Raw genomic sequence first — 14,167 nt, forward strand, 5'->3', positions numbered from 1 at the left:
TTAGCATTCTAGTTAAAGTCAGGATTGTTTAAAGTTGCCTGTGAGAGATCACGGCATGTGATAACGTCACATCCGGTTTCGTAGCGTCCTGTGGGAAAATACCGGTTTGGAAAAATGGGAAGGTGGGGGTCGAGACATGTGCGAGCAAAAGCCAGCAAAGTTTTTTCTCTACGCACCAGAAACATTGTGAAAGCAACACTGTGAGTTATGAGATAATCGATATGTTGAATTAAAATGTTAACGCCGATCCTGTTAAAAGTAACGACGGTCGATAATGTTTATGTTTTCGTTAGTTAAAGAGTTGCGGATAGTTTGCGTTGAAGTGTATTTAAAGCAGTCAATGGCGTAGGTAGATTCTGACTGTATGCTGCACTTTAATGTAATGTAGTTGTTGTAGTTTTACTTTTGCAAGTATTTACGATGTAATTGTAATATCAAGAAGGAAACAAATGCTGTACAAATCTTGTATTGTTTTATCAACAGTTTTCACCATACGTCAATGTGGAAGAGTGAACAGTAAACGGTTAATCTTACTGTGATCCTGTCGTTATTGACAAAGGTTTAACTCGGTGTTTAGCTCGGCGTTCTGTTACACCCGAGAGAGAACACTACAGCTGTCATTGGACAGGATGCATGGGAGGTTCACGAGAACAATTCCTGGAATGAAAGGGTTAGTGCATGAGGAATATTTGATGGCTCTGCGCCCGTACTCACTGGAATTTAGAGGAATGAGGGGAGATCTCATTGAAACCTATTGAATATTGAAAGGTCTAGACAGAGTGGATGTGTAGAGGATGTTTCCTATGGTGGCTGAGTCTCGAACTAGAGGGCACAGCCACAGAAAAAAGGAATTCCATTTAGAATAGAGACAATAAGGAATTTCTTTAGCTAGAGGGTGGTGAATTTGTGGAATTCATTCCCACCGATGGCTATGGGGACCAAGTCATTGAGTATCTTTAAAACATTTAAAAGATCCCATTTCAGCATGTTGGTCCATTGCCTCCCCTAATGCCACAAGGAGGCTTTTTTTCTGGTTGGATGAGCAACACCACACATTCCATGTGGGTAGCCTCTAGCCTAAAGGCACAAATGTTGTTTTCTCTAACTTCTGGTAATTTTTCCCCCTTTCTCATCTCACCCTTTTTCTTCTCCTCATTTGCCTATCACTTCCTTCTGGTGCCCTTTCTCTTTCCCTTTCTCTCCTGGTCCACTGTCCTCTCCTATCAAATTCCTTCTTTTTCATCCATTTACCTCCTCCACCTATCACCTCCCAGCCTTTTACTTCATCCCCCTCACTCATCCACCCACCCACCCCTTACCTATGTTCACTTATCACTCGCCTGCTTTTACTCCTTCCCCTCTCCTGCCTTCTTATTCCAGTTTCTTCCCTCTTCCTTTCCAATCCTGATGAAGGATTGGAAAACACTAACTGTTTATTCCCCTCCAGAGATGCTGCCTGACTTGCTGACTTCCTCCAGTATTTTGTATGTGCTGATTATAACAAGTGTTTGTAACGTCAACACAACTTTGAAACTGGTAGGCTGAAAATATGTTTCCATGCTGTATGACTCTATGGCTATGACTAATCTCCAGTAAGGCAATTTCAACCATAAAAAGAGCTTGAAAAGTTGCAAGAGGTCACAAATAATCACATTGTGAACAGCCAATGCCAAGTGTTCCTAGTTTTAATCTCCAGCATCGGCTGTGTTCATACCTAAATCATTTTTGCACAGATCAAGGTAGGAATGAAGAATTTTTCCACTATGTTACTGTGATCATTAGAGTCAGATATCAAGCCAATGAGCAATCCATAATCAAGTGCAAGCCATCACATTGCTAAGCTTTCATTCCACGCTGGGCATTTTCTGTCTTCAATATTTAAGTGTTAGATTATATTTGTGGTCTCCAGATATATTGGATAACCATGTGAAAGGGAGACAGAAACAATATCTAGCAGCTTGATGGATGAATTCCTAGTCTGCAGTGATGTTAAAAAAGTCAGCGCCTTTGTTCAAAATTCAAAGTAAATTTTATTATCAAAATACATGTATGCCGCCATATAAAACTCTGTACATACATGTCACCATATACAACCCTAAGATTCATTTTCTTATGGGCGTACTCAAGGTATCTTGAGAAAAGTAACTGTAACAGAATCAATGAAAATTGCCTAATTAGGGCATTCAACCAGAATGCAGAGGACAACAAACTGTGCAAATGCAAAATAAAAGAAACAATAATATAAATAAATAAGAAATAAATGTCGAGGACATGAGATGAAGAGCCCTTGAAAGTGAGTCCATTGGTTGCGGAAACATTTCAATGATGGGGCAAGTGAAATTGAGTGAAGTTATCCCCTCCCTGCAAGCCGAACAAAAGTTAGTAAAAGTTCAGTAAAAAGTTTGTTTGGTTCAGAATTGTATTCACACTAGACTCTCTGCTACCTATTTCAGAGAAAGTGAATTTAAGACAGTCCCAAGGTGCTTGTGGACATCCAGTTCAAACAGTCGCCTGCATTAGAAAAACAGCTTTTCTGAAAGAGCTGGTATTCCCTGCATCAACACCCAACAAAATGAAATGGATCTTGGATATTGATCTGCAGCTCTAATTTGCTGTTCTAATGCCGATATGAAACAACCAGGATGTACAATTGCAAGGAAAAGGTGGTTAAGAAGAAGAGAGATGTGTGGAAAGAAACATATAGCTTGGATTATTGAAAATGCTTATTAGTTTTGGTAGGATAGAAGTCAGAGATGCACAAGCTCTAAGCCAGAAAATGGAGGATTTTAGAGTTGATAGCAAATAGGCAAAACACAAGTGGGAAAGGCAAGAAGGGCTTAAAGAGTGAGATTAAGAATTTTAAAGCAGCGATGTTCAAGGACCAGAAGCAGTGTAATGGCAGCCAGCAGATTTCTTTTTGGCAATAGGAATGGAAGGCTTGGTATAGGATAGGAATACAGATAAGCTATTTGGTAAAGGTTGACCAAGAGAACTTTTTAATAGTATCAGCAATAAGTGTTGAAGGTTTAGCAGCTGAGTTGAGGCAATGGCAGATGCTGTTAGATGGTGTTGGAGAAGTAGCAAGTGTACATTATTTTTAATGTTACAATGCAGCCAGAAGTGGTACATGGATCATCTGATAAGATGTCAGGATTTCAAACAGTCAGCTTTAACCTGGCCCAGTGATCTGGGGGTGGTGGTGATCTCGGAGACTGGAGCGTGGGAGGAATAAATAGTTAGGGAACATATTTTCTGGTGAAGAATGCTGACAGTGACTTTGAAGTTACTAAAGTTTACTTTGGAATTTTTATAACAATACTGATAAAATATGGAAGGTCATGCAAGCTAGGTAACATTAGCACATGTTGGAGGCTTAATACAATGTATTAGGATAGTGTTACCCAGGGTCAGCTATGGAAGAGGGATAAGAAAAGGAAGGTTAAGGTCCTTGAAGTGCTCCATGACAACAAAGCTGAGGTAGGAAGATGCAATCTTCTTACCCCTCCACAACCATTTGCAAGGAGTGCCTGTGCTCAGCATTTTGTCCCTCTTCAGAAATGAGCTTCACTTCTGGTTACAGTACAGTGGAGTGCACCACAGGTTATTCTGGAGAGCAGTGTTGATGTTTGCTGTTATGTTTCTCTGGGTATGTTTTGGCATATGAAGATCATCTTTAGTCTACCATTAACTTGCTAATTGATTCATCTGATGGTAATGTGGGATAGATTGATGAACTCTTTGGCAGCACATCTCCAACTTCTGCGCAATGTCATCTGCCATATTGCCACCTGCCTGAAATCACAAATTGATCCTTGGTGAAAGTATCTCAGGCTGAATTCTGAAAGCTTTCAGATATTTAAAAAAATTGCTGAGGGTAGCAGTGGCTTTGACAACCATTGGTAAAGTATGCACTGGGCATCGGTCGACAGCTGCCATCACTTGCTACAGCCACCTGAGTTTCGGAAAGTACTGGTGCCTCGCATGGTGAGGAAACAGATTGATCCTATGTGCAGGGTATAGGATCCAACACACCACGTGGAATCAAAAGAAGCTTACAGAATGCCCATGGGCTCAGTGGCAGACACACTCTACAGAACCACTGGCTAACCTTCACACCAAGTTCATAACCGTATAATGAGTCTGTTACCACATTTGATAATGAGTCCCTGGATAAAGAATTTCATATTGCGCTGGATAATGTGTTAGTAACAGCACTGGATTATGTCTCTGTTGCTGGAATGCATTATCAATGTTACTACAGTGCACCTGTAGTTGATTACCACACTGGATTAGAAATCTGTTACTGTCCTATGAGCTGCTTGCTATACTGGACGATGGGTGTATAGGAGCACTGTATTAAGAGCCAGCTGCTTTACTAATTTGAGAATCACTTGTAATCAACTTGCAAATCAGTTTCTGTATGGAATCATGCATATAATACCACACTTAGTTACATATGTGCAAATGATCAGTATTATTAGCATGTTACTGCTCCAGATTTTAAGTGTTTTCCTTCATATTGTGAGTGAATCAAGTCATAGTATTTTGCAATGTAGAAACTGGCCCTTTGGCCCATTGTGCCCATGTCAACCCCTTAATCCCCATCAATACTTATCCCACTTGCCTCCATAACCCATAATTCTAAACTGTAATTACACTGAACTCGTACCTAAGTGTTATCACATTAAGTCCTGCATGTGTGCACGTGTAGAGCCCTGGATTGTCAATGCATTGTCTCTCCTCCACCCTCCAATATTAAGTCTGCAACTGCATTGGGAGTTGGGCTCTTCACTTGATTATAGTCGTGAGGTATTACTGGGATAGGAGAGGTGAAGGTGCACCATTGCAGTAGTGTGCTTTATTTTGCACTTTCGGTCAGCAGACAAGATTTAAAAGTAATCTGCCTAAATACTGGCAAATTTCCAGCGCTTCACTTAAATGTTCATTCTGCATTGTGTGAAACAAAGTGATGGCCATCACCAGGCTTCCAAGTTGTGAACCCCATCAAAATCACACCATCTCGCAAAATGCAAGTATTTTGACATTGGTTGAGGATTATAACTCACAGTTTGGTCCTGCTGAGGCGAGTTACAAAATCACAGTAGGCATTGCAACTGAACCTAGCTAACTCTGCACAAATTTAGAACTGAACTTACAGCCTTCCTGGTCAGAGCATATTGGTGCAGAACATTGAGAATATCTCCTAATTCTAATGAAACTCAAGACCTGGAGTGGACTAAAACCTTCACAAAGACATAATAGCTATTTTTAGTCAATCAGGACATTTTGTTTCAAACAATCTAATAAATCTTCTATGACAAAATAGCTTTGTTTTTAAATGCAGTGAATTTTTTAATGATTTCCAGTTTATGGAAACACAACTTGTAATTGAAAAATATTGACAGAGATAAATATATTGAACCTGCAACACTTAATTAGTCATAAAGATTTGAATTAATTTAGACCTGTGCTGCAAGTAGTGGCCTAGTTTCGTGGCTGTGATAGACTGCGCATACATGCTGCTCAGCTACCTGCTCACTTGCTCTTCGGTGTAACCTTATGTCCTTCCCTTGGACAACATCGCTGGCGTGGAGAGGGGAGACTTGCAGTATGGTATGGGCAACTGCCGGTCTTCCACAAAAAAAACCTTTGCCCAGGCTTGCGCCCTGGATTGGTTATAAATCTCATCTTTTGGCAAAACCAGAACGAAATCTAAACTAATGGCTCAGCTAGATCTAACTTCTAAATCTGACTTGTCAAAGAGCTTTGAGTTCTTTTTTTTAGAAACATTCACACACTATTAAAATTAATCAGGTATTACACTTAAAAATAAAGAAGTGAAACAAGCAGTTGAAACTATTAAAATATTTGAATAAACTCAAAATAATTAATTTTATAATGAGATCCTTCACATACTGTCTTCTTCAGGAATCAGCCCCTGCATTGTCCAATCAGCAGGCAGTTCCCTCGTGGAGAGCTGAAGGACTGCAGGTAGCTGTTGCTCTGTTACCCTGCCCCAAGAAGAAGCCAATGGTAGAGTGAGATTGGCAATGAAGGGAGAAATGGTGATAATTCCATCGACAACTTGGGGCATTTCCCAAAAAAAAAATCCAGGCAAATCTTTTGAAAGTAGAAATTCACAACCATTCCTGAATAAAATAACTTATGGTAAAAACAACTAAAATATTTTCTTGAGCCAAACAAGAAGACCAACGTGTGTTATCATTGTGTTCCTATTCTATTTTGCATTTTCTTAGCATTTTCAAATTGGAGTAGGCATTCATCTCATGTTAAGTGTAGAAATCAGATGAAGCAATAATACAGGTATTGAACGTTAAAGCAGAAATTATTTTTTTCAAATAGTGTACGATGTGCACACGCTCAGCATAAACGGCAAAGGACAAATTCCTCATTCTGATTTTATATCATAACCAAAGAAGTCATTCATAGGCATTCATTAGTTCCAGTACTCCTCTCTTTATTTTCCTGCACTCTTGCAACTTATTCTCCTTCAAACATGCCCATCAACTTCTCATTGATCCTTTCTTTCTCATTAATCTACATGAAGAGGTAATTTAAAGCAGTCAATTAACTGGCTGGCATGTACTTGTGGTTGAGAAGAAACCGAGGCAGTAAGGAAGCGAATGTACAAGATCCACAGTCTTCACCCAAGGTCAGAATTGGACCTCAGTCCCTGTATCAGCAACTGCTCCATTGAGCTTCATCAGCACTTTGCAAGGATTGGATTTTCTTCTAATTCTTTTAGTTATTAGCCATGCCAAAACTCTGGGCACAAGGTGCCATTTTATGCTTTTTATAATTCTATGAAATCCTCAGAAGCAAATAATTCATTTCAGAAGCAATCCTTTTTAAAGAAAAAAAAATCACACATTGGTCAACTAAAGCTCACACTTCTACATTAATAGGATATTAGCCTAGAAATTAGAATGCACTAAAAAGGATCCCTTAAAATGAGGCTGAGCTTGAGCAATCCAAAGGGTTAATTTTCCATTGCAGTAGGATTGAACAAAGAACTCAATTCCCTGTCATTGTGAAGAATGTGAAGCACAAGGGAGGAAGCTGGGAGCTGATATTTGGCAGAGTCTGCTATGACCTCCCTCTGGTTCCCCTCCTCCTTCCCTTTTCTAAGGACCTTTGTCTTCTCCAATTAGATTACTTCTTCTTCAGCTCTTTAAATCTTTCACCAATCAGCTCTCAGCTTGTTACTACACCCCCTCCTCTCTCATGAACCCAATTTACCCTTCACCTAGACTCACCCATCACAGGCTAGCTTGTACTCCTTCCCCTCCCCCCACCTTCTTATTCTGGCTTCTGTGCCCTTCCTTTCCAGCCCTGTTGGAGTGTCTTGGCATGAAACATTGACTGTTTACAGTATTCCCTCCTTAGATGCTGCTTGATTTACTGATATCCTCCAGCATTTTGTGTGCATATTGCTCAAGATTTCCAACAGCTGCAGAATATTTTAAGTTTGTCCAAATATGTATTGCTCTCTACTTAATGTCAGTGGACATGCCAAGTAAGATCCCTATAAAGAAAGGGGGAAAGTTCTGTAGGAACATTTCTACAGTATCAGGTACTTGACCATATATAGTTACTGGGTTTTTACAAAGTTCAGTTATGTTGTGGAAAAAATGTGGGAAGTAGAATTCTTTGGCCTGAACTAATTTCTCTGAAATGGCTGAAATACTATTTGTTTAAGCTTCACTCTACTGTATTATTGTTGGAAAGCTGCCTGTTGATTTCCTGATATATTCCAGTAAAAAACAAAAATAAACACATTGAGTATTAATGTTGCTTTGAAAATGAGTTTCAAGTCACCAAACATATTAATATTGGACTAATTTGAAACAAGTACAATACCATAGTAGGGACAGCAAATGAGTTAAGTTAACACTTTTTTTCATCTTTTTGTGATATTATGCAGCATGTTGTATTTCTGTTTAAAAAATAAAATTAAATCTTGCTTTGTGAACATACCGCTACATCCTCAGATTTGCATCAATACCTAATAAGTTGCAAGCATTAATCTATTTTTTTTTCTTCTGTTCCGAGCCAACTTTCCTCCATGCTGATGTTGTATACTGTACTCATTTAGAACATAGATGAGTACAGCACAGGAACAGACATGTTGTCCTATAGTGCCTCCACCAAACACAATGACAAATTAAACTAACTCTTTTCTGCTTGCACATGACCCATATCCCTCCAACTCCTGCACATTCATCTATCGATTTGAAAGCCTCTTAAATGCCACTATTGTATTTCCTTCCACTATTACCCCCTAGCAATCTGTTCTAGGCAACTACACATTCCTTTGGTTCTACCCTCTCTCACTATAAATGAATGTCCTGAAAAGTATTTGACAGTTCTTTCCTGGGAATAAAAGGTTGTGGCCACCTACCCTTTCTACACCATTCACAGTTTAATAAGCTTTTATCTGCCTTTGCCTATATTGTTGGATGGCAATCATTCAAATCATTTCTTAATAATTAAAGGTGTGACTACCTTTTCATCTTAGACCAGTGATACTTCCATCTGCTGTGGAAGAGCTAGAAAAAGTATATAAAATAAAACTACATCACTTATGGCAATTCCTTCCATCCCAAGTTCTTGGCGTTTAAAAGTCATTTGCATTTTATTGCAATAACCTACTTACTGATGGTTCCTGCTCCTGAATCAATCAAATTACACTCAAATTGCTGGTTGTTTCAATTTATAATTCTCAAACTGACCTGAAACTGACAACATGATTATTGGAGAAAGGGATATTGCAGCTTTAATGTAATAGTCCCCAGAATGTGAAACATATAAATAATATATATAATGCATCTTTTATTTTCTGACAGCCTGCTGCTGAAAAAACTTAAAACCTCTTGATACCACAATTCCAGTCATGTGATATTGTGTAGCTTCAGGGCCTATATCACTAATCCTTGACACTAGAACCAGTTACATGATGCATTCATGTCCAATATCACTATTATCTTATCGCTTGTGTCAGCTTGGTTCATTTGGTGGCAGTTTTACCACTGGGTCAGAATATTTAGTTTCCACCAGGACCTGAATGCATAAACTCTGCTGACCTTCCAGTGTCTTACAGAGGGAACATAGCTTCAGAGGGATCGACTTCAGAGGAAACATTAAATTACCGATCTGTCTACATGTTCTTGGGGATCCCATCGCGGTACTGAAAGCAGGTTTTTCTGGTAACAAGACTGACTCTTCTGTCATAAATTTTTATCATTGTTGTTCCTAGAACATTGCTGGAGCAGAAAGGGAGGGGAGTCACACTGGTCATTAAAATTGATGTATTGGACCAAGAATTAATAAGGTGTAATATAACTACAAACATTTTTATAAAACTTCTCTATAACAGATCTTCCTTGTACACAGGCGTTAACTATATAAACAAGCATTATTACAAGAGAAGTGCTTTCTGATGCTCAGAGCTGGACTTGGAGAAAATGCATTTTCCCATGTAACTGCCAGCAATGCAACCAAGTTGATTCTGAGTCTGGAAGTTTAGGATATCATGAAAACAACAAAGTCCTGAACTCGCTGTCTGGTTCTTCTCGGCAATTTTGCCATTGTGTTCTTTGCGAAGTCCAGCAGTGGAGTGCAAAGTGGCAGCATTTTTCTTGCACTTATAGTTCAGAATTTTCTGCAGAATCCTGAACCAGATCAGATTGATTATATTCATTTAAATGGAGCTAAGGAGTTAAGAATTGTCTCATTTCCATGCGCTTTTACTCAATTGGTTGAGTCTAGTTAAACAATGTTAATTGCTTATAAAGTGTTGTTAATTATTTCGAAGTCTGTTTGTTTGCTTTTTATATTTTTTATTAACATTTAATTTTAATTGTTTGACTTTTAAATAATTTTGAATATTGACATTCAGAAACATGCAAAGATTCTGTTAGATTTTTTTTTTAACCAGCTAGGCCAGGGGCACAATTTATCCAGCTATCAAAGACAGAACTTGCATAATGATGATTTTTGAAGACCTAACAAATGAAGATGTGCCAGTTTGACACAGGTTGAGAACGGCAGATACTACAATTATACTTGTCACCTGAATGTGGGCAGCTCAGTGCTGGCAGGAAGTTTTGAATTTGCTGGTGCGCCGCATCATAATTATGGACACCAGTTTCATGGGCCAGCCCATCACAGAAAAAGTGCCCCCCACCCCCATCACTGAGCACATCTATAAGAAGCACTGCCACAAGAAAGCACCATGCATCATCATGGACCACCACCATCCATGCCATGCTGTTTCTCACTGCCACCATCGGGAAGGAGATACCAGAGCCTTAGGTCCACACCACCAGGTTCAAAAACATTTATTACACTGCAGCTATCAGGCTCCTGAACCAGTGCGGATAACTTCACTCACTTGGACTATGAACTGCTTGCACAACCTACGGACTCCTTTTCTACAACTCTTATGTTCTTGGACTTATTTATTTATTCTTTTATTTAGGATTTGCACAGATGATCTTCTTTTGCACATTGGGTGGTTGTTAGTCTTTGTGTGTAGTTTTTCATGGATTTTACTGGATTTCTTTGTTCTACAGTGAATGCCTGCAAGAAAATGAATCTCAGGGTAGTATATGGCAACATATACATACTTTGATAGTAAATTTACTTTGAACTCCTTGAACTTTAAACTGAAATATTTAGGAAATCTGTTCTAACATTTAAATCAGGTCTGGTGGGAGGCTATAAGCTGGGACATGCAAGTTCTACTTATAATTGAAAATGATGTCAGATTTATTCAGATAGGTTGACATTACAAGACTAAATTATGGAGTCATAGGTGGTCATAGAGTCATACAGAACAGTAAAAGGCCCTTCAGACCACCATGGCCATGGTAACTTTTTTGTTCATCTGTACTGATTTTATTTACCTGCATATTTTATATCCTTCTAGGTCTTGTGTATTTCGTTGTTTGTCTAAATGAATCTTAAATGGAGTGATTGTACTTGATTTCACCACCACCTCTGGCAGAGCGTTCCAAATTTCAACCACGCTCTGTAAAACTTCTAACCCCATTATTCACATACAGGCATGTATTATAGTTATTATACCTAGTGAAATTTGATTGGTGAGTAGCGATGTGGGCTGTGTGGTCAGTAAACCATTCTCATTGCTTAATCAGCTATGGGCAAATCATTAGAGCATTAAAAATCCATTTTAGTCAGTGACTACTGCTAGAAATTGTATTCACCTTCTTGTAAGAATGATTGCAATTTTTAAGTAAAAAGAATACAAATTTTAAGGCAAGTATACACATATAGGCATGTAAATTAGTTTATAAAATAGATCAAATTTAACTGATTTGCACCAGTTCCACAAAGAACTTGGGAAGGTAATAGTAAAGGGTCTCAGTGAATTGTATTTTGTAAATGGCTGTACTCCAGAAGTTGCCCAGTCTTCTACTTGGCACTGCTGTTTTTTTATTGTATTCACTTACTGGGATGCCAAACCTAAACTGACAAATTAAGCGTTCATGGGCTTTCCTCTCTGTGCCTGAGAAGACGGTGATGAGCTGACATTTTGACCTGCAGCAGTTATGAAGGTGCAGGCTCTCCCATAGAGTATTGGGACTTCCAGTTTTTGGTCGCAGTGATGAACAAGTGATGGTGTTTTACATTCCAAGTAGGATGGTGTATGAGGTGAACTTAAAGGTGGTGATGATACAAAATGCTGCTGCCCCTGTCCCTCTTGGTGGTAAAGGTTGCAGGTTTGTAAAGTGTTAGGGTGAGTAACTGCAGTGCATTTTGTAGATGGTGCACAACGCAAACGGTTGCACTGGTTGTTGGGGGAGACTGGATGGTTAGGCTGCTTTGTCTCAGATAGTGCTGAGTTGTTTCAGTGTTATTGCAGCTCCACTCATCAAGGATCAACTTTATTCTCCACAGGCACTTACATCCATAAGGAATTTATGTGCTATGTGCTAATTTGTGTGCTAGTCAGGGTAGGCCATGCAACAAAAACATCACATTCAACATACAGAAAGATTAAGAAATATCCAAAAATAAAGGTGGAGATTAAAGTATGAATATGGAATAAAATGAGCATTAAGCTTCAAAAGGTTCAAAGGTTCATTTATTATCAAAGTATACAATTTGAAATTCTTCTTCTCTGGGTAGCCATGAACCCAAGAAGGAAAAGAAAGACAGCATGATTATCAACACCGCTCCCCCACCAATACATACATCCAGGCAAATGGGGGATTTTCCATCACACCCCTGCTAGCAGAAAGGCTTTGTGGAGTCAGGGGCTGCATCATTTACCTCAGGTTCTCAGCTTCTGGATCCACAGTATTCATGTGGCTGGCTCAGTTAAATTTATGGTCAATGGTGACTTCCAGGGTATTGATGCTAAGGCACTAGACCATGGTGATACCATTGAGTGTCAAGAGTAGGCGGTTAGACAGGTATATATTATAGTTATTATGCCCAGTGAAATTTGATTGATGAATAACAATGTGGGCTGTGTGGCCAGTAAACCATTCTCACTGATAGAAATGCTCTTTGGGTACTCATGTTATTTATCACTTATCAGACTATATTCAAATGTTTATGCCTTACTGCATGTTTCTAAGGAGTACTTCATTTATTAAGGACCTCCAATATATCTGAACATTGTGCAATTATCAGCGAAACAAAACACTTCTCCCACTGTGAAGGGAGGAAGGACATTGATGAAACAGCCGAGAGGTGGTTGTGTTTCAGATACTGCCCCGAGGAATTGCTGGAGCAGTTTACTGGGGCTGGGATAGCTGACATCCAACAAACAAAATAATCTTTTTTAAGGCAACTTTAGCTATTGGAAAGTTTTTCCCAATGCCAATTTACATCAGTTTCATCAGAACACCCTTAGGCCACAATCAAATGCAGGTCATCAAGGGTTCCAAGGCAACCACACTCAGTAAGACTGTGAGAAGGCCTGCTGCCCTGGCTAAACCTAAAGGAAACACCAACTTTCATCACTACTGATGCTTGAAAGTAAACTAAATTGGATGGTAATTAGCTGGCTAGGATTGGATCTCTTCAGAACTGATGTAAACACAAAAGTACGTTGACTGAAACATCTGACTTTTCCTAGCTCCAGAGAGCAAGCTATTTTATATTTATTTTTATTTTGTGCTCTCCTCTATTAAACTGGCTGCACTACAAGGCTCTCACCCCCATTCAGACCTTGCCCTATGTTAATTAATGTAAGTTAGCTTCTATTTTGTTAAGAGCACAAATCAGATACTGTAGTCTCCCAGCTTCAGAAAGGAAGAAAGGAACAATATTTAAGATAAAGAACCCCAGTTTTAATCAACTAGGATTATGTTTTGAAGCTGTGATGCTACTGACTTACAACATAGTTTGCAGATAACTGGTGTTCCTGCAAAATAACGTTGCAACATTCCAACATGATTCCTCATTGTGCCCTATTCTCAGAAAAAAAGATGTAGTAAGCAGGAAGCCCTATTGATGTGCTAGCAATCTTAAATAATCCATCAAGTCAGCTTTGATTTGTCCATTAGCTTCAGAAGGGCCAATAAATGGGTTTTCCAGAGTTCAATTGACCTTCCTTGCACAGTGTATTCAGCTTCAACATTGTAAATCAAATTTTTAAAAATAGTTATTATAATACTTCATATATAAACTGGAAAAGTATTATGAAAACTTATACTTCTTTTTTGAAAATAGATTCTGGATCTGGAAAAGTTAATAATGTTACTAATGTGAAGCTTACTGTTATAACTTCTGTTTGAAATAACATATTTTTCTTTAAAAACAGAGTCAAATACCTTCATTTCTGTGGTCATAATGAGCTGAAACCATTTCTTGTTTACTGCCCTTCTGACGATATTGATTTGTGCTGTGGATAGATTCAACAAAGACTCCCAAGTGACTGCTTCCCAGGCACGAAGCAAGATGAGGAGGGTTGACAGCCATTTTGATTGTGAATGATGCCCCAGTCATTACTGTTCTTAGAAGAGAATCCATGTGGATACATTTGTCGGTAATGAATAATGATGAGGTTCCATAGGTGTAAAATGGAAGATTTTTCTTCCCTATTTGGTTTAGCAGTGAAAGATGGTTGTAGAAACTCTCATTCTACCATACCTAATTCAACTCAGTTGAG

General features: G+C 38.8%; 1 protein-coding gene across 1 annotated transcript in view; it reads right to left on the reverse strand.

Moving 5' to 3' along the window:
• rbfox1 (RNA binding fox-1 homolog 1) overlaps positions 1–13,950 on the reverse strand; it is a 457,674-nt gene extending 443,724 nt beyond the window's left edge. The window contains exon 1 of the mRNA XM_059979445.1: positions 13,830–13,950. Within this exon, the coding sequence (XP_059835428.1) occupies positions 13,830–13,847 (18 nt within the window). The 5' untranslated portion in view covers positions 13,848–13,950. The remainder of the gene's footprint in view (positions 1–13,829) is intronic.
• Between the last annotated feature and the right edge of the window lie 217 nt (positions 13,951–14,167).

This window comes from Hypanus sabinus, chromosome 9 (assembly GCF_030144855.1).
Source record: "Hypanus sabinus isolate sHypSab1 chromosome 9, sHypSab1.hap1, whole genome shotgun sequence".
In the NCBI taxonomy this organism is placed as follows: domain Eukaryota; kingdom Metazoa; phylum Chordata; class Chondrichthyes; order Myliobatiformes; family Dasyatidae; genus Hypanus; species Hypanus sabinus.